The sequence below is a fragment of the Bombus impatiens genome, unplaced genomic scaffold (assembly GCF_000188095.3).
Source record: "Bombus impatiens unplaced genomic scaffold, BIMP_2.2 scf_1417, whole genome shotgun sequence".
Taxonomy (NCBI): domain Eukaryota; kingdom Metazoa; phylum Arthropoda; class Insecta; order Hymenoptera; family Apidae; genus Bombus; species Bombus impatiens.
The window spans coordinates 51,300-72,837 of NT_177836.1; the positions used below are offsets into that span (position 1 = coordinate 51,300).

At 37.2% G+C, this 21,538-nt stretch overlaps 1 protein-coding gene across 3 annotated transcripts; it reads right to left on the reverse strand.

Annotated features, from left to right (window-relative positions):
- Nucleotides 1-145: 145 nt before the first annotated feature.
- On the reverse strand, nucleotides 146-21,241 carry LOC100742961 (brefeldin A-inhibited guanine nucleotide-exchange protein 3). 3 transcript variants are annotated; one of them, XM_012392415.3, is made up of 22 exons: nucleotides 21,102-21,241; nucleotides 20,716-20,849; nucleotides 20,109-20,243; nucleotides 19,496-19,661; nucleotides 18,835-18,964; nucleotides 18,504-18,773; nucleotides 17,834-18,067; nucleotides 17,533-17,760; nucleotides 16,763-17,139; nucleotides 15,876-16,060; nucleotides 15,631-15,793; nucleotides 14,972-15,280; nucleotides 14,592-14,814; nucleotides 14,289-14,462; nucleotides 13,803-14,211; nucleotides 13,299-13,511; nucleotides 11,673-12,543; nucleotides 11,223-11,355; nucleotides 9,256-9,484; nucleotides 5,733-5,959; nucleotides 3,643-5,212; nucleotides 146-2,870 (listed from the first exon to the last, which is right to left on the reverse strand). In XM_012392415.3, the coding sequence occupies exons 1-22, from the start codon at nucleotides 21,184-21,186 to the stop codon at nucleotides 2,727-2,729; spliced, it is 6,609 nt and encodes a 2,202-aa protein (XP_012247838.1). In that variant the 5' UTR covers nucleotides 21,187-21,241; the 3' UTR covers nucleotides 146-2,726. The 3 variants fall into 3 exon arrangements, with proteins under 3 accessions (XP_012247838.1, XP_012247837.1, XP_003493973.1); XM_012392414.3 differs by having other exon boundaries at nucleotides 15,876-16,048; nucleotides 18,504-18,788; XM_003493925.4 differs by having other exon boundaries at nucleotides 18,504-18,788; nucleotides 21,102-21,186.
- Nucleotides 21,242-21,538: the final 297 nt, after the last annotated feature.

The window sequence follows — 21,538 nt, forward strand, 5'->3', positions numbered from 1 at the left end:
TAGAACGTAATATAATCATTTAATGTGCTAGTTCGTGCAGGACAGGGAAAGAAATTTTTTAACTCGAGGAAAACTGGATGCAGTTTCGTTTCATTTTATCTTCTATAAGTAACGTTCTGCGACCAATTACCCTCATTTCGAACGATAGATTCGGTAGTACAATTTTATTAACTTGAAATAATCGAACGTTTCACGCTCATACATCTCTTACTTGTCTATCGTGCTCAGGTTACGCTGATCTCGATTAAAAATACTATATGTGTCAATACTGTCCGCATTTCGTTCTTTTTCTCGCACAGAGAAAATTATTCGGCTTTGGGTAAATTTCGTTTATCTCTTTTTCGTGTGTGTTGTTTTTTTAAAGAAGAAAAAACAAAAGAAGACAGGGTTCTACGTAGGCACGTTTTATTATCAATAAGTAACCCCTCCACATTCTTTTTTTTTCATCATTTAAAGGATCTGACGCTCAACAATACTTACAACACCGATGGAATTATCTGAGGACAGAATTAGAAAATTCGAGGGGGCGATGGATCGATTTATATAACAATCGTCGATTCTTCTCTTCTCGTTTTTAACATACAAACGATATACAAAATATATGTATAATATATATCGAAGCGACAAACGAAACAAAAAATCATTTACTAGTCGTCGGCTAAATATCGTAACGGTAAAAATTAACAATAAAAATATCTAGCCCGTCTGGTTTAATCGTGTCGCCATGAACGAGCAGCAAGACTTACTATTTACAGGAAAATATAACGTCATTTTCATTTTCTTCTTCTTCTTATTTTTCGTCTCATTTCGCTACGATTGTTTTCAATTACGATGTATTGAAGAACTCTTTGGCAAAATCAGAAAGCTTTCTATCAATCTGAAACTCTTTCGTCATTTTGTTCACACGAAAAATAATATTTCTATCCTAGGCAATCTGTTTCTAACTTTCAAAATCAACGTCGATCTTTAACTCTTAACTCGCTAATTACGCTCTTGTCTTTTATTCTAGTAACAGTAACTCTCTGATGTATCCAATTCATGGATGAATCAGAAAAAAACGGAATATAGTTGAGTGAGAAATATTTCAAAAAGTAAATCTAGAAAGAAACATGTAATGCACTTCCTTGTTCTTGGAAGTTCTAGATTTACTTTTAGATATATTGAGACAGAAGAATCACTCTGAGATTTTTTCACGAATTTCCTCCTTTTCCGTGAAAAAGAAAGAAAAGAAATCTTATAGTTCTTTTAAAAATAGCTAGTTTCTCTTAAAAAAGGAAGAAAAAAAGAAGCTGGAAAAATTATAGGATTTCGTTAGAAATCGTTGGTGCCTCGTTAAAAAAAAGAAAAAAAAGTCGTAGAATTCTGCTAAAAATGTCGAAAAATCCGTAGGTAAACTCCGTGGCAGCTGACGAAATGTATCGAACTAGCGACGCGTGTGTTCGACCGATGGATGTAAAATCCCGGTACATCCGACTCTGCGACTGGACCGCAAACTACAGTTAAGCGCAAAGAGCATAAAATGAGAATCGAGAAGATGTGCGTGCAGAGTGGATCGTAAATAAAATCCTTGTCTCTCCGTGTCGACGCGTCTCAGCGGTAAACTAGAGATAGGCGAGGCTTCCACGATGAAAAGGGGACATCGTTTCTTTCCTTTGAAAAATGAATCGAAGTTACGTTGTTTTCTTACGTATATGATGTTTCTGATTATACTGTTCGAACTGGAAATCGTTCAGTTCTTCGTAAAGTCGAGAATTTATATTCGTTTGCGAAGTAACGAAACGATCTTTTATCTTCTTTATCGTGGAACTTTGCAAAGAGATGACGTAGATGATGATCCCTTGACATGGAACCTCTTTCTCGTTTTTTCTCCTTTTTCTATATCGTTCATCGTTTACATATGCATGACGTTTATATTATCGTTTATATATGCACGATGTAATCGATTACGCCGTACGAATTGAAAATCATTCGCTTCCTTGTGAAACTGAGAATTGGTATTTTTCCCGAAGTAATAAAATCGTCGTTGATCTTCTTGGTAATCGTGCAATTTTTCCTATCTCTTTTCTTTTTGAAGAGAGTTATGGACGCAATGCTCCTATTTATACTACTCGAAGTTGCTTCAATTTTTCCTGAAGCTGAAAACTTGCGACTTCGTTACTCGCGTAACGAAGTGATCTTTGATCTTCACGAGAATCGTGGAATCCTTGTTATCTCTTCTTCCCTTCTTGATGAAAATTATGGATGAAGAAAGTATCTTTAAACCTTACTCCCTCGTCAAATTTCCGATCTCTTTCTCGAAGTCGATTAATGATCGTGACATGCGAAATGGTCCTTAAAACTTCAGCGAGAGGATGAATGTGGAAAATACAGCTTCTTAAAATAGAGTTAAAATCGTTCGCTGGTTGTTCCTCTTGAAAAACATCCTGAAATACAACGATCTGTCGTCTTAAACTCGTAGATTGACTCTGGTCATCAGTCTATTAACGTTCTTCTTCGTCGTAAAGTGGAAGATTTAATACTTATTGAGAATGTATTGACTGAAACCAGTTACGTTCTTCGGACAGTCATGGATTCTTTGTAAACGCTGAGAAACAGTTTCAAATATCCTTTCAACGTTCGAATTTCATGCAGACACTCGATTAACATCCAGTGCCTTCGATTAGCACCAAAGAACTTCAGAATGAATTGTGAAAATACATCTGTTCCCAGATGTATTGAAGCTGTTCCTAATTGCTCGTCAACCCGTATAACACCGCGATTCGATGAAAAAGCGTGGACAGTCGTTGCTTGAGAACCTGGTCGACCGCGTACCGTGTCAACACTCTTACACCGCTGACGAAAACAGGAAGCAGCGGAATCAGTTGATCATCCTGTGAAAAATATTTTTAACATCACGCTTTTGATAAGATAAGGCGCCGATTCGAATAACAACAGGTTTAAAATCAGAGATTTCAGGACTTTGTGATATCACAGAATTTTTATAATCGAGGCTTCCGGGCGTGAGTCGTGCAAAATACGCGGAAATCGATGTGGGAAATGTATTCTGATATTTCAGCAGCACTGAAGCTAGCCTCATCGGTAGGCTGTGCATGCAAATTCATATGCAAATTCATATTCCTACGAATATAATTAAAAAGTGAAATCCAGGTAGAGATTTATTTAGCTGTTGAATATTGTCGCACGTGTTGTAACTATGCTTTGGACATTTTATGCAGAGAATGTTTCCTTCATTTTATATGGAAGTATTTTTATATAAGAAACTAATCTTAAAAATTAAAATAAATTATTCTAGCACTCGTGACATTTAAGTAAAATAAAAATTAAAAATATTACTTTATACTTTTTTAACGTTTATTTCGTTTATTATTTGAATTTTTTGTTCTCAATTATAAAATGATGATTTTACATAAAGACACATTTTTTATCGTTAAATATTCATGTTTCATTGAATGGAAATATCCTAAATATTTTATATATACTTATTAAATTTTATGTAAGTGTGTATATATATTTTTTATATATTTTCAATGCGTCTTTGTACTTTGAAATATTTTATAAATACATAAGCGTTGTTCACGAATCGCACTTGAAATCCTCATTTATAAAAATTCGAAAAAGTTGAAAAAAACATTGACAACTTACAGACAAAGCCAGGGTCCAATCCAAAACTGTGCTCAGCATCTCTGCCCAAGCATTCCTGTGAGCTTCGCTATCCTTGCATACATTACTCTTCTTATGAAACGCAGATTCCTGACTTGCTATCTCTTCGGTCTCCGCATTAGAATCACCGCCATCCTTTCTTAAAAACGGATTAGTTCTAAAGCCTCGTTTGCTTCTCTCGTAATCACGGAGCAACTCATCTATATTATCGAAAATTTTAGGTAAATCGTCCTCTTCCTTTTCTCCAATTTTCGAGGAAACGCACGGAGACATCTCAAGATCGTTCGACGACTCAGACACCGTGGATCCAGCTGTTTTTCTCAGTTCCATCACCGATCTACATCGAATATTATTGGGATTGAACCTGACGAATTTCTCAGAGTCGTCGGTTTCAACTGGCTCGACGAACCTCAAAGAACTTTTCCGAGTCAACAGACAAGCATCGCTCCTTCTTCTCTCCAACTTTGATTTCCTGAACAAATCAGCTTCGTTGAACGTCAAGCCAGTGTTCGTGGATTTGATTTCCAACACAGAAGTGCCAAAAGAGTCGACAGACTCGGTTCTTCTTAAAGAATCAAACTTGTAATACAAATTATCTCTGGTATTAATGAATCGTGAAGGTGCTGGTGTAGTGGAATTGTATTTTCCATCTATGTATCCTTCGCTGGAAGTACCGCCAGATCTATCAGGGTACACAACCTTCTCTGTGACCGATCCTAATCTGGAGACTGGTCTAGAGTCATCGGTTTCCGGTTCAGACTGGGGACCAGAATCAGTAGAATACTCCACCGCTAGGTCAGACAGCCTAAAAGGTCTTGGATCGTCTTCACATTCTGGACCAAGTTCCTCCAATCCACTTTCGTCGTCCAAATTTGGATTATAGTTCTCGATATCCTCCTGATCTTCTTGATATTCTTGATCCATTTGATCTTCCCCATCTTCTATATCGTCTGGACCTTCGGGCAATTCGATGGGAGCTGGAGTAGCCAGAACTCTGTCACTGATCGGTTCTTTTCCTGTGATCTCTGGAAAATCGTCCGGTTGAGCTATCAGCAAAAATATCTTCCTTTCAGAAAAGCCATCTACCCTCGTGTGTCTTCCATCTTCGTCCAAAACCACTTCCACGTAACTTTCGCAAAGTTCTTCGAATGTAGTCCGTAATTGTTTTAGATATTTCGAGAGTTTTCGAAGACTCGGTTCTTTGAGAGGTTCTCTGTCGCCTGAGTTCGAAGCGAGGATCATTTTCACGGTTTCTAGGCTAGCTTGCGTGTCTTCTATTTTGTGTAAACAGAGCTCGAATAACGTGACGATCTTGATTGTCCAAGCCACTCCAGCTTGACGATAGAGATTCGCTGGTTGAGGCAGATTAGCCACCTTTTGGACCAAGAATTTTAATCCAGGACGACAGTCAAACTTTAAAGCGGTTGCGTAAGATAGATCCAAAGCTGAGAGGAAAATGTCTATGTGCTGATTGGTTAGACAAGACAGGAAACCTGGTATCACTGTTTTTGACGATGTCGATGCTGCTGATTGTGGTATGACGTTAGACAAACTGGAATCGAAGTGAACTTTGTAAATGTGTCTTAACTATGTTCAACACGTTCGCTTTTTAAAATTAAATTTAAAGTTAATTTGGATTCAATTCTAAGCTGTAAAAGAAATCTCAAAATGTTATTGTTCGTGACAGAAATATATTAATAACGATGAAACATTGATTATCGGAACTTGTAACGATATACGCTGTACGGATAATCGTTTATATTTCAAATTATTTAATGGCTAATTTAATGATAATTATTACCACGTAACATTCATTGACACCTATTTTTTTTAAGAAATGTTCTTTTCTAAATTAATAATAATAAGTTTAATTTAAAAAATAAATTACTATTCGTATAGTGGTAATGTAGATATTCTTCAAATTTCTATCTTTGCCTTAATTTCCTTGCCATAAATTTTGAATAGTTATCGTAAAATTTGATATGTAAATCTATAATCTTTCTCTGTGATAGCGAACGTGTTAAGAAGATTAATTAGAAAGATTCGTTGCTATTTATTTGAACGATACATACCTAGGGAAAGACGAGTCAGGACCTTGCAAAAGAATAATGGCGATGCAATGAAGAAGCATCTGATGGACCAAGAGGCCAACAATCAAGGCTCTGAGCTGAACTCTAACGATATAAAGATCGGGATTGAGTGTGGAAGCCACCGAGGGTGGATACAGAAGGAAAACGTAGGATCTGTCGTCAGATCTTCTCGAAGTATCTTCGGTGCGTTGTTCCTCCAGGAGGAACACCTGAAGGCACAAGATCTTTCTTCAATATGCCTACCTAACAGGATTGAATTTTCATCGCACGATTCTTCGTAGATCCTCGACACGAGTTTTCGTCTTTTGTCAAACGCAAATTTTTTTCTTCGTACGCTTAATTTAACTTTTATCTCTCGATCTTATCTTTTTAATTTTCCTTTCCTCTCGTTTTTCTTATGCGTATTCGATTCGAGAAGCTACAAAAGCAATCGTGCGTGATGTCTGAAAAACAGTTGCAGATGATGGTCGTGATTTTGTGACTAAAGATGATGTTCATGTTCATCGTGACGCGATGTTCACCGTATTTTCGTGAATAATCGAAAGATCATCGAGATACGGCGGGCTCTAGCTCGAACCTAACGTGATTCGATTAATTCAGTCGGTCAGTAAACATGTGTGCATTCTACGAAAGCTGCAGCTTCTAGAATAGGTGTCGTATATCTCATCACGTACATATTATGTGACAGTGAAATTCTAGCCATGGACTCAAGCCATGGATTTTAATGGTGATACGCAAGACCGTGCCAAGTTAAATTTAAATGATATCTCGGCCAACGACGGGGTCCTTTATTCTAATAATTATTTATATCTTCCATATCTGCAATTGATACGTCTGTAAGTGCAAGTAGAAACTCACTACATGTGTATTAAATCTAATATAAGATGTTCCCGATGAAAAATCTATTCAAATAAAAATATTGGGCAAATTTTTCAGGAACCGTGGTGATCGAATGATTGTAATGAAAAGGACCTCGTCGAAGAGGTTCTGCAGCCTGACCTGTGCCTTCTACCAGCGAGTGCAAACGTCTAAACGAGATGATTGATGACCAATCGCGTCGTATCAGCGTCGACAGGCTTACTTCGATTCTTTCCCATCCTTTTCTCTGTTTTCCCATACGATTTTCATCGCGCAGGCCGATGAAGGAATAAGGGTGCAATACAAGAACGCATCAGAGCGAATGATAAAAGCATATCTGTATTTGACACATTCTGCATCGAACACATTCGAGCGGTACAAAAATACATTAAAACCACGAACGTATCGACAATACGCAGTCTCAAGTACAAAGATCTTTTTCTCATTATTTTTTCTCTCTCTCTCTCTTTCTCTCTCTCTCTCCCTGTCTAGTTTGGCATTTTTTAACAAACATCTAATTGCATTGCACAATGGCATAGAATTCGGATAAAAACAGTTTAAAAGACATCTTCTTGTGTATTTATTTTAAAAGAACCGTTTAAGCAACGGTTTAGTATGGTTATTAATTCTACGCCACCGTATTGCCATCAGCCATTCAGATGACAGCATAAATACACGCAAAGCGCACGATTCACGAGGCACGTCGATGCAAAAAAATAGAAAAATCTGTGTGTCTAGAATAAACATTTAGGCTGAACCTCGTTTTAAAGCACACTGAATTTCTGACTTTTTTTTCTTTTACAACATATCATAGATTTTTCAAGTAGAACGAGCCACTAAGATGGCCATCTCTGAGTCTGGAAACCTAGTATTTTTGGATTTTACTCGACGAAAACTATCATACGTTATAAAAAAAAGAAAAAAGAAATAGATCACAAACTCGGTGTGCTGTAAAACAAAATCGTACACGAGATTTACGATCACAATGTCGCTTGAGGAGAAAAGTTTCTCGTAAGGAACTAGATAAGGCAGAAAAGCTGCGGTTGCAGTGAATCTCGAGTCGCGAAGAACGTGGCTCTCGAAAGCAGGCCTGTCGACGACGACCACGCGTCACGAGTATATTTCTCGTCTCGGTCAAAACCGCGATGAATCGTAATCGTCGCGAATCGAAAACTCTCTAAAATATTGTTTCTCATCGTTTCATCGGTCGACAGAAGAAGAATCGATGCGATTACATTCGTTTGTCTGTTTGCTCTTTCCTATCGTTTTTTTTTTCTTTTTTTTCCTTTGATTTTTTAAATATTTTCTCATTGATTTTTTTTTCTTAAAATCCATGACGTGAGTTACCGTGGGCGGCTAAAGCCAATGGGGACCCGTGTTCGACGTAGTGTTAGTGTAATCGAGGGGTGTCGTGTGCTGCCTACAACCAACGGAGTAGGAGGTAGTGTGCTGGTCGATCAGTGTCGTCTCAATGGTCATCGAATCCTGGAAAGGTGTCGTCGGCAGTGACGCCGCATTCTGTCTCTTGATCGCAGACAATACCTCGCGCAGCTGGCTCACCTGGGAGCAAGTCAGGTCAGGAGGGCACCACGTGTGACACTCTCTCGCAGACAATCTTTTTTTTTTCTCGACATATGCGTTTTTAACTTCTACGTTACACAGAAACACTCTCTCACTCATTCACCGAATAAGTAAATCACGAATAACCATCTACATGTTGACAAAAATAAACAGTCAATCGAAGGGTAATTGCAATAAGGAGACACCTCCACTCTCCAATAATTTGAGTAAACCAAGGAAAACCAACTAAAAATCAAGCACTCAGGTCGCCCAACAAGTTTGCGTATTTCATTTCTATATTGTTTAGGTGCTTTCAGCATCGGTTCCATTTCTAGTTTTTCTTAAATATCGATGGATAGTCGATCGTCGAATATTCAAGATTTTAGACACCTGCTGCATCCATCAAATTTCTATTTCATTTAACGGATCACAAATTTTGCTCTTGTTTATTCAAAATTGAATCTTTAAGATTGAAACTTTTTTAGAAATTTCTTAAATCCTTCTATGATGATAAAATATCTACAATGTAAAGGAAACAAATACTGTATATAGCAATTGTTATTGTATTTTCCTTATGAAACTCATGTGATTTACCACTCAAGTATCTCTTCCAGAGTGGGCTTAATCTTATAGCTCTGTCTTCTAAACTTATCGTTTTTCATCCTCCAAAAAGTATGAGAATATCTCATAAAGAGTATTGGCGAATCGTGACACGAACTTATTGGCCGATCTAATAGTTTTTCAAACTAGACTACTACATAACTTTTGTGCTCTTGTACTCTTCGATATGAAACCTTTCTTTCTCTTTCAACAGATACATTTCACATATAGGAGTTGCCTCCGTACCGCTGAAAGCCTTCGATTCACGAGAAAAGAAAGAAACACATCGAGTCATAAAGGTTCTCTATCTAACCATCATCGATCACCGCTTTGGCGATTATCGAACGAACACGTTCAGTTGACAACTCTTGGTAGCGATTGTGAGGACACAGAGAAGCACAACGAACGTCAAACAGCCAGAAAAGTGATAATATCTTCTTCCATATTGAAGAATATTTAAATAAAAAAGCGTAACGAATCAACTTACCTGAGCAGCGAGCTGTCGCAGCCTTTCCGATTCTTCGATGGTCGCATCTCGTCGCGCTGCAACCTTGACCTGTGCAACGTCACCGTAAAAGGACTCGGATCTCGGCGAGAAAGCCATGGTCAGCTGGTGCAACTCTTGCAGGGAATTTGAACAAGCGCGGTAACAGGCGACGCCGCAAACTTCCCATTGTTCTGGGGTGAGTAGCGGCCCGCTGCTCACTAGAACGTGCCTGCGCAGACATTGCAGACATCATCGCATTGAATCACAGAAGAATCCTAAAAATTAAACCTTCCAGGTATTTAGAAACTTAGTATAATTTTTAACACGTAAGATATTTCGCACAGGAACCCTCGACAGTCTTAACATGGCTGATTAATTATTTGATTTCATGTCATTGGAATTCGTGAGAAAAATCTACAATTACTTTGTTTCGGTTATACATATATTTATATAACAGTTTATAAAGCGCGATATCTTCTAAAACAATCGCTCGAATAGTTACTCGAAAGATCGGTAGCAAAAAGAAATTCATCCGCCTCAAATCACGCTACAAACTCCAATTAAAAAATTGATAAATTTTCTTCTGGGATGAAATATTCTTTATTAAAAAATCAACACGGCCATTCTTATCATCATATCATTTTCATATTTCCCGCTGTATCTCTTTTCCAATTCTTACGTCTATAATTGCACGAATTGATCACTGAGGATCACTTTGAGAAGAACGAGAATATCTTTGAATACAAAGATCGTGCCTAACAATTTTGTGTAACTCGACGAATTTGTAGGACTCGTACGAAACGGGAAAATAGATCGTACGCGAATGGCTAACTCGCGAAAGGGTTAATTTCTCTGCTCGCAAACAGCAGATATAGGTTGCTATCAAGAGTGGGTGACTCTAAGATTTCAGATCAGGATCCCGTTCGTCATTCAGTGCCAGGCTAGCTATCTGCCCGCGAACCTGTCCCGTTTTTAAACTCCGCGCACGCCTGTACATCGATACTTCGCGATCGACCCCGGCTAAGATTGAATTACACGCGTGTCGATGTGTGCCGTGCATTAATATGGAGAAAACGAACGACAAACGGATCCATCCGGCCCATAGTTAAAGCAAGATAGACGGAAGAGACGGGGGCTGTCTCTTGTATACGTCCTCTTGTCGGATTTGTGTGAGTCGCTGACACGACGCTCCGGGGGTGTCGAGTGTCGGTGGCTACCTTATCCCACCGGACAGCCTGTCAAGCTTCGTTATCATCTTACACGCACGCTACGCCCGTAACGACGATATATCTAACCTCCGTCGATGGACATTCCAACGAACCTCCGCGTTATGATTCACCCTTTCTCTCTTCTGATCGGTCCTCGTCCTCTTCGAACCTTCTCTCTTTTCCTTCGATTCTTTCAATCGTCATAGGAGATCTCAATCGATCTTCGTTCTTCTCCGAGCTCTTCCACCTTCCACTGGAGACTCCTTCAATTGACATGGGTGTAAGTTTGGTAGCAATGCGTATATTTAATCGTTTTCTTTTTTTTTTCTTAACTTGGTAAAACAGATTAGTTCGCGATGATGATTAAAATGAGTTAGGTCTTGAATCTTCGATCTTTGAATTCTGATCCATCTTTTTGGAGCCTCGTTCGATCTTCTTAATTAGTGTACGAGCATCAGTGTATCAGTAACGGGTGATGGGAAACGGATCCTCGAAATGGATGAACGTTTGATAGATTTTCTGATTTAACGAAACAGGTCGATTCTTCAAGTTGGTGAGAAGAATGGTGAGAAGAATGGAGCGCCTTCTTTGCGACTCGGTGATCTTAATTCGATAGTGAGTCATCAAGCGTTGGAACGAATAGAGGACTTTGATCTCAATCCGTGTTAATATATTGTGCGTACATATGTCCCAGCTCGCAGAGGTTTCAAACTTTTAAACAATTCTTATAGGCCTAGGTTTCGATCAAAAGATACTTACCTAATACAGGCGCAACCTAGACGAGCTATACTCTCCGTGGGTTGGACCACGCATTCCGCCATTACTAGCAACAATTGCTTCAACATCAACGTCGTAGCTGATAAATAGGCGTTGTTTCTAAGTACCTCGGGTCCTAAAATCCATTTGCAAAAGCAAATTATAAATTTATCTCGTCGAAATTGTCTCTTCTCTCTGCCTTAAGCATCGCGTGTTATTAACCCTGCTGCAATCCTCGAATTTTTCTATTTCAATCTTGCTTTTATTTCAATAAAGAAGACAAAAATTTAACGTGAAATTGAAACGAGAAATCTACAAATCTGCACATCAACGACAGCTTTTTATTCTTTAAGACACTTCCAGATAACTCGAGATACTTTTTAATCAGAGCGAAATAAGATCGGCTAGAAAATGACCGAGAGAACGTAACAAGCTAGATGATATGTTAATTACCTTGTAAATGAGTTAAATAATCAACAACCAAATCCGTAGTCAGTCCACAGCATTGTTTAAAATTAGGCGCGAAATTGTCCCATCCTCTGAAGATCTTCGACGTCCTCCTCAACCAGTTCTGCACCATAGGCAGAAGCAGGTGATTGACACAGTATAAACCAAACGTTGGTCCAGGAACATTCAACGTGTCTCTCAGTAAATGGAACAAGGTTTCCAACGCGTGAGGTTGATAACGTTTAGGGCAGATCATGGTAGCGCTTGCTAGGCCTTCGATCAAAATGTACCAGACTCTCAGAATGCCACTTGGCTTGTCCATACTTTGCAGAGTTGTAATTGTATGAACGTTATCCATTAATACGTCATGTGGCCTTTCAGGTATAGTCTCCTGCATCGATTCAGCGTGTTTATCGAATCTGATCAGCTCGGAATTGGGTATCGTAGGATCGACGTATTGAGGAATGGTCGAAACTTGGATTCTTTGAGCTGAATGGAAAATCGGACAAGCTGGCATGCCATACATCGATGCAAGAATATCGGAACAGCTGAGAAGATATTTCAGACTTTCGACACAGAGTCTCATTCTTCTGGATTCTGCAACGTCGATCTGATCTTGATCGTCCTGGTGACTCTCCGTGTCACCGATTCCACGGACGTGCTTCAGGAGACATAGAATGCAATCTAACGCCGCATTGGCGAATACAAGCGTGTTGTCCGTGGATAGGAAGACCCTGAAGACCTCCAGGAGTGGCGCAGATTCGACAGAATCTGAATTACCAACTGAAGCTACGCGTAGCGCTCCGAAAAGAGGTCGCCAGCCTGATCGAATCTCGGTTCTGTTGGTCTCGACGAACTCACAGATGCAACTGACGATCTGGAAGGAATTTATAATTCTTTTGCGTCGATTTAAGCCTTCGCTGATTTAACAAAATGAGGGGGAATTAAGTACGGAGAATTTAGAAAACAATTACGCTTCTTTATCGCGAAGAGCTTTTGGAATTTATATTGCTTTTGGATCGACTTAACGCTTTGGTAGTACATTAAAGCAATCAAGTATTGAGAATGAACTATTTAAGAAATAATTATTTTCTAATAAATTGCTTTCGCCGAATTTTTTGAATCTATAACGCTTTCGTTTTGATTCTGTAATAATGTAAAATAACGGAGAATTCAGTATATTTAGAAAATAATTACTTCTTTATTGTCAAAGACCCACCCTTTGCATCTCTGGTGTCAAATACAAAAAATATGTAATTTTCCCACTTTTTATAGAAGATGTATATTAATATTAGGTACGATGATCAGACTGTGGATTTTTATGCATTTGTGAGGAATTTAAAGATACTAAAATGCACAAAATGCACATAGAATAGCAAAAATGTACGAAATATGCAAAATAGTGTAGTCATTATAATACTTAATAAATAAAACAAACCTGCTTAGGTTCCATCTCTTTAATGATGTTTATAAAAATATTAATTTGCATGAATATTCGCAGTCTAATGATGACATTTAGGATTTGAAATTTATAGCAATGTACTTGAATGTATATAATAATACTTTGTTGCTCTATATTGAGGTTTCTCTCGAGCTACATTCTGATAAGGTTAAAGACAAACAATGACTCACTTGATCCTGAACGTCACTGTCGCATAGTTCTAGGCACAATAGGTTCTCGAAAGGTTTGAAAAGAGCCTCGTTGAAATGGAAATGAGGCAATTCCACTTGCTCGTTCAGCAAAGCTGCCATCGAGTCGTGAATGCATTGTACTGCTTTTTTTGAAATGCCACGGTCCTTGTGACAAGCTGCCTCCATAAAGTGCGGCCCTAGGATACTCCAAACCTGAAATACGCATATCCAATTTAGAAACTTTGAAACGCATCTCGTTTATAAAATCTTGAACCTGCTGCGATTCCTGAATATTTTTTATTTTTTACTATTTCAATCTCGCTTTAGTTTCAACTTATAAAGACTTAACTTTTGATATCTCAACTTATTAGCCACCTCTTAAGTAGCATTTCTACAATCGCGAAACTAAAAGTTGAAGAAATTTTCTAGCAAATAGGAAAATACGATTCTGTCAAGGATGACACAAAAATACAGCTCTTAAAGGATGGACGAAGATTCTCTCACCCTCATTATATGAATCAGAGGTCTTCCACTCTTCACGCACTTCAACATAACTTCTCCTAATCGAGCCAAGAGCAGCACATTCATTTCGTTTTCTCTGGGTTTGCTTCTTCTCCACCAGAATCTCTTATTGTCTTTGAGACCATCCGTGGTTTTGAATAACTGAGCTTTACTAGCTCTGCAAAGAGCAGACAAGAATAAACATAACGCTTTAAGGTTCAACTTTAGCGCAGCATTTTCAAATAGCCTGTCGACTTGTTGGGATAAAACGCAGATAATTTTTGCGGCATAGTCGGCAGGAAGTATTCCATTAAATTGACTGTCCGCGTTCGATTCTTGGATTATTTCTGGGATTGTATCTGTACTGGAGTTTTGTGTGTATGGACTGGATAGAAAACTATAGACATCGACACTAAAATAATAAACTGTCTTTTAGTAATGGAGAGTTTAATGGATTCATCGAGAATCAAAATTTTCTATACGCTTTACCAGGTTTCTTCCTCCTCGGTGATGTTGAAATTAAGTTTTAGCCTATCTTGGCTTCCCTTTGGATCTCCATTCGAACTATCTTTCTTGTCTTTCTTCTGCTGAGTCTTAGGCAGCGATGGATTCTGATTTTTTCCAAAGAAATCATGTTCCAATTTGCTCACGTACAAACAACACCTTTTTAAAGTATAAAGCTACTTAATCAGTTGCTGCCAATATTTAATAAATTAAAATTAACCAGTACTTTATAAATTCGATAAGTTGGATAGAAATTAGAAAATATTTCAATTGTTAGCGATGTCTTACGTGAAAACATGAGGCCAGCAATCGCTGCCATGACTTCCAAGTTCTAAACCCTTGCCCAGAAGTACGTCCATACTCAACGCGTGCGATGTGTGAATATTAGTTGCTCTGTTTTGTAATTTCAGGCGCAGAACATCCTTCGTCCTCGTGATTTTCGAAATAGACTGCTCTGTACAGGCTGCTTTCACCAGCAGAGCGAAGATGGAACCACAACGATTCTGCAGGCCTAATTAACGAGAAAATAAATTTGAATAAGAATAACTGGAAATGAAACTCGGAAGAGATAAAAACAGGAATCGCTATACGTATTGGCAACATTTGTATGTATATCCTCAGGTATTTAGAGTAATTTATTAAACAGTTTATTAAGAAATAATACTGACCAAGTACATTGCTCAAAATTGCAGCTTTATGAAGACCTTCCAACGACAAAATCACGGTATCTCTGATACCACGTCTATCACCGTCTCTGCTCAGTATTCCCTTGTTATTTTGTTCCTTAGGAGGATTCAATCCTGTCGTCAACACAGTCATCATACTTCCCCAACAACACGTCAATACTCTTCTCGAAAGCTTCGCTCCTGCTTCTGCTTCCGGTGTTGGTTCGCTTCGAGATAGCTGAGCTTTTTCCAATCGTATGTAGTCAGACAAAAGCTGTCCGCCTCTCTGGCTTCCAGGAATCCCATCAACATCTTACGAAAGTAAATGTATCTATTAGTTTTCAGGATTTACAGTCTTCGATCATCGAATCAAGGACACGTACCAAAATTTTATTTTTCTTCTCAAAACTTTAGTGTTATATCGCAAAGAGTAAATTGTCCTTGGTTGGAAAAAAGTTTGATACTTACCAAAACGATACTTGGTACAAAACATTGTTCCATATATATAAGAATTCGTGGGAAAAACCGAGAAATTGTTATTTAGAAAGTCCTTAAATTATCATTACAAGATTCTTATTCGTTCTGTTAGAAATTTTGAACGGTCCTAATTCGATGACCAGAGACTGGACAATCTCGTTTCAGATTATTAAAAATTGATTTACCAGTTAATACGTTTATCAAAGCACTGTTATCCGTGTAGTGCGGATTATAGCCACATTTCTCGAGTAAATTACACGCTAGAACTTGTTGGTAAAGTTCAGACAACCAAGTTGCCGAAAGATAGACTAGAACTCCAGATCCGTGTACTTCTTCCACAAATTGTTCCTGGAGAATGCAACAGGAGCTTTTGAGAAATTATCAGAGTTGCAGAAAAACATTTAAACGATGTGTCAGACGTCATTGATACCTCACTGATGGGGACCTGACGATTATCCTCGTGATAGTAATTAATCCTAATCAACTTCAAGTTCAGCAATAATGCCGCATAGGTGGCCAAGTAAATTCCATCGGCGTTCATGATCGTAATCAAGGCACATGAATCTGTACTGGTGTCCGTCTGTTCCTGCATCTTTTGTTGTGCTGTGAAAACTCCTGTAAACGCAATGTCGTTTCATCTTTTGGTTTTGGAATTTATAAAGCTTATTTATGACGAAGCTTATAAGTAGCAATTAGAAGAATTATAAATAGCACATATAATAATAAGATTGTGGATGTTCATGCAAATTTATATTTTTACAAATAGAATTATTAGTAATTAAGGGAATAGAATCTTCAAACGGAAATTTCTTTCATTCGTCATTAAATATTATAAGAATTTGTAACATTACATATTGTACTTTGAATATTTCATATATTTTAATACATTGATGCATTTTGTGCGTCTTTATATCTTGAAATTTCTCATAAATGCGTAAACGTCCACAATTTACTAAAAACGAAAAGGAATATTAAAAAAACAACGTTAGATAAAATAAAGACTTATAAAAAATTATTGCGACATCCACTCTATTTTCTAGATTTAACACGGACAAATTTTCATTTATCACAGTCGCTACAAAATTCTATAAAGAATAGAAAATTTAGCCTAATGAAAACTCTCAAAGCAGTAACCAAATATTTCGCATCAAAATCTTAATAATTTTCTAAGGAAGCACAATTCAGAATTCAAGAATTACCAAAAAGTTGGGACATGGTCTCGGGAAGCAACAGACAATACATTATCCGTCAGTAAACACGATAAAATCAACATTATTCTGGACAAGAATCAATTTCTCGTGTATACGATTATCGTACCTTGACAATATTCCGAAGCAAAGTTCTGCAGAGCTTCGTCGACTTCTATGTTGCTTCTGAGACTCAAAACCATAGGAATCAAGTCACTCTTCAGTGTCCTGACGAATTTTCTAGCATTATGCCTTTCCATATCCACGTTGCATTCATCAGCCACCTGACGACCCACGTGAAGACACTTTGGTAATTTTTCTAATCTCAATCTCTCCCTTTCGTTCTCTATCGCGTAGTCGTTGTCTTCCAAGCTATTTTCTTCTTGAACCTCGTCAGACTCGTTCTGAGGACCTTCTGTGTCCGTAGAATCACCATCTTCCGATGGACCGTGCCCCGAGGAGTCAGAATCGGAGCCTATTCCCTTCTTCATGAGCTCCAATTGCTCTCTGAAAGCAAATCAAAGAGCTTTTTATGGACTTTTCTAATTACATTTCTTAACAATGCATCTACGAAGCACTTCATCAACCTATTCAATGTTAATTTAGTCCTTTGCACTTACGAAACGTAAGTACGACAATCTGTCTGTTTAGTAATTCTATGAAGAAATGTAAAATTGTGAAATTAATCGCATAATTGGAATTTATGAGGGAAAAATTTATGATTACTTGTTGGTTATCATTGAAGAACATTAGGTATTACCACTGAACGCATCTATTTAACAATATTTGTACTTTATAACGTTTCACAGAGTGATTATTCGACAGAGACTTTACGAAAAGGATAGTGATCCTTTAAATCGCACAGTGTTTCTTACAATATTTTACAGTAGTAAAATTCACCTGTATGTTTTCGGCAACCGTGCCATGCACTGATAAGTCAAAGGTCCTTTGTAGTCACAGGATTCCAAGTCTTCGTACAAGCTATTGATCGTGCACGTGTAGGTGTGATTAATAGCCTTCCCCTCGCATAATTCTTGAAGAGCGGAGAGCATTGCAACCACGCACGACACACTAGCGTGCAATGTACTTAAACCACCAGTTGTTGATTCTTCGATGGAATCCATTGCTCTATATTTTTAATTATTATCAAATTAATAAACTTCTGTTATTTTAGATGAAGGGCTTTAATATAGTGACTCACAATCTCATTAAGGCCATGTCGCTCTGAATATGACTAGATTTATCTTCTTCCACCAATAATGGACCGGCAAAGTCAACGATTCGACTAGGACTTCGTAAAAGCTCTTTCAAAGCCTTCAAAGATTCTAAGCGTTGCTGAGGTGGAGGATACAGTAACATTCTGTGAAATACTGATTCTAAAACTGGACGAAGGGGTCCCACGCAGCCCACTAATCGAACTAATTCTGTTCCAATGCTATAGGTAGAAAAATTGTCAAATTTCACTTTCAAGTTACTTTAGACATCAAATTTTTTATGAGTCATAATTAGATTTATATCATTAGATTAATCACAATTATATTTATACATTTATAGGAAGTTTAAACATACAGTGAGTACATTTTTATTCTACTGTCCTTTGCAAATGAATTAAATAACTTACTTATCTTATTATTTTAAAGCTTTTGTTCTTTTGTCAAAAATCTTTAATATAATATGTATGTTTTTACATTCTTTAAATTATTTAATGATTTCTTGTGAAACAGATTTTGCAAATATTGAAACAACTAATGTATTCCAATATTAATGACATAATAAATATTCGAAATATTGTAATAGAAGTGTAATATTGTATAAATATCCGTCTAATAATAATATTAAATTTTATAACTATTGTATCTAAAATTATGTACCTATAAACAGTTTTAGCCTGGTGACTATCGAAGCTCAAAGAAGTGGCCAAGTATCCAGATCCTCTTCCAATTTCGTTCTCTTTTCCTTCCCTAGACGTGAACGTCTTGTCGACCCTCGGTGTACCTAGGAAAGCTATCAGTGCAGGACAGAATTTCTGCCAAAGGAAGGTGGTAAAATGTGCGTTCGTATGAATTTTCTGCGGCAAAGAGGATATCAAGGTATGCAGACATTCCAACAGAAATACCACGGTGTTTCCATTTCTTCCATTACTGTAATAAGGTTTCCTAAAATTGATTTGTATTCAAATAAAATTAATATTTTTTCCCTTACTTCTGAGCTTCGTCTAGTTTGCTGCAGATGTATTGAAGAATTGGCAGAGCTTCGTTGAAACAGGAGACACCTCTTTCCCATAAATTCTTATTCTTCTTTGCATTCTCGTCCATTTCTTGACATTCCTCGTCTGTGAAAAGTAAGATATTTTTACTAATTAGTAACGAAGATTAATAGCATATTGAGTGGATTCTCATACATTTAAATTAAAAAATTTCAAATTATAAATATAAAAAATGATATAAAATATATAGAATATATAGAACAAAGTATGTATAGATATGATGTAGTAATATCCAAGTATAAGATATACAAATATTCAAAGTATTCGAAATATCTAAATATCGAAAATATTCAAATGCTTTGCTCAAGTTTGATTTATTTTAGCCACATTCGTAAAAATACAAATTCACATAAGTAAATATCCTATTAATGAATTCTACTAACGTTCAAGAAAAAATCCTCGAAAGTGTTTCAAAGGAAACAGCTTATCAATCACGGAATTCGCAAAGAACGTTTCACTAGTCACGCGAGCAGAGATTTATTGATCAAACTTTCGTTGAACTTCACGTTGGAGTATCTGACAAATTCCAGAAATAATCACAAGGACAATCACGAAACTCTAGAACGTACTACGGATAACAGCATTGAATGAAATTACCTAGGAATAGGCAAAAAGACCGTAACGTTTGACTGGTTGCAGCTTGAGCCGCGGTCCTCACCGCTTGATTCCCATTTTCGAAAGCCTCGCAGCAAGTAGTGAGAATGGCGATTATTAAACGACCGTTCATTGTCCAGTAAGAGGAACAGGCAACTTGTAACAGAACCTATACAGATTAATATGTCGTAGAATATTTCTTAATTAGCTTCGATGAATTTTAATTCTCGACCAGAATCGTGGCTGACCATCGCAACTTAATTTTAATTTCTATTTTGCACTTTAGTCGACAAAGATCATTGATTGCCATTATCACGTAGAGTGTAAAATAAAAAATAAAATTAGATGTCTTAAAATTCAGTAACGATACCAGTTGAGTGTCAGACCTGCTGCAGTCCTCGAATTTTTATGTCTGAATGCCACGCTCTCGTTTAAATAAACAAAAATAGATTTAATGTTTCAACAAAATCTCTGGTCAAAAGATTGTAAAAGATTGGATCAATAGAATTATCTTATTTTTTCCTCGGATTTAAGAAATTTATTACCGATAGTAAAATGCGTCAAAAATAACGCAAAGAAGGCAGCAGGGTTAAAAAAGGGTTAAATTTAGGCTCACTTTTAGCATGTCCGTCTGCGTGTCGTCAGATTGGGATAACATGGAACTCATTGCGTGCAACATTTGCGCGGGTAGCCAAAGAGAATCATCCTCTGGCTCGTACGGCGACTGGAATCTATCATCCCTTAACATTTTCTGAATTCAAAACGTTTATATTAATTACAGATTATTTATTTTGATTAGATTGCGGATGTTTATGCAAATATGTATTTTATGAATGAAAGGAAGACATCTAAGTGGAGATTTATTTCACTCGCTAAATATTACGAGTAATATATTTGGAGTGTTTTATATTTTATTTCAATCTAAATTTTGTATAGATGCATAAAAACCCGCAGTCCAATTATGACGAAATTTGAATAAAATATTCTAATTGATTTTAGACATATATCCATCGTCTATTGGAAAACAGTACTGTGAAGTAACTATGTGTCGCGGATTAAAACGAAGAACAGTAAAGAAATATCATGTTACAGCTGGTCACTGATATCGTACCCTTTATCGCAGAGTTCCTTCCCGCGAGCGAATGCGTCATTTACATGTATACGATACTAAACTGGCACAATATGGACAAAAAGAGGAAAGAGGAATTCAATGAAATACTCACATGTAATCCCGACAGACCAAATGCAACGAATTTGCTCCTCTTCGTTTCTAGTGCTAGCTGAAAGGTATGTAGACATTTTGCTCGTAATTCGTGGGGTGGATCGCGTAGTAATCCCTGCTGTTTGTCCAGGAAATCTACACAAACATGTTAAATTAATTAAACAAATAAAGTAAAATATATCGTTTATTTCAGAATCTTACTTATCATAAATTGATAAAAAAGAGCTTTTTACCAATATAAGAATTATAATTGACAAGTCTATGGTGGATAAGGTACTGTAGGGCGAGTATAATTATCACAAGTATCGATCAGCTTTAAATTTATGGAGCAAGTGTGACCATCTTATCATAAGAAATATATAAAACGAATCTTTTAAATCGACTCACCATACGCTTCTTGCGCAGACTTCCGCAAATTTTGTAATTTTGCATTGCTTGATTCTCGGACGATCTGCAGCAGAAGATCCTCCATGTCACGGTGGACTAACACGCGACTGATCGATAACGGGAGTGCCAATGCACGCTTGGCTGTACGCGCGCATCCAGGGCCGTAGAAACTGCCTCGCACAAGGGAAATTCATTTTCGTTTTAGAAAATTAAATAACCTTCAAAATCCTCAATATCTCACCATGCAACACTAATTTAACAATATAAATACATAGTAAATTAATTTCCTTAATAACAAACCGCAGCTAGTTACGCATAAATTTCTACCACTATTATTGACATATTCTACATTTAATATACATGCCGCACGTACATAAACACCTACCATAGTCATTTTATAACTTTATTAAGAGATTGAAATTAAAGTTGACATTCTC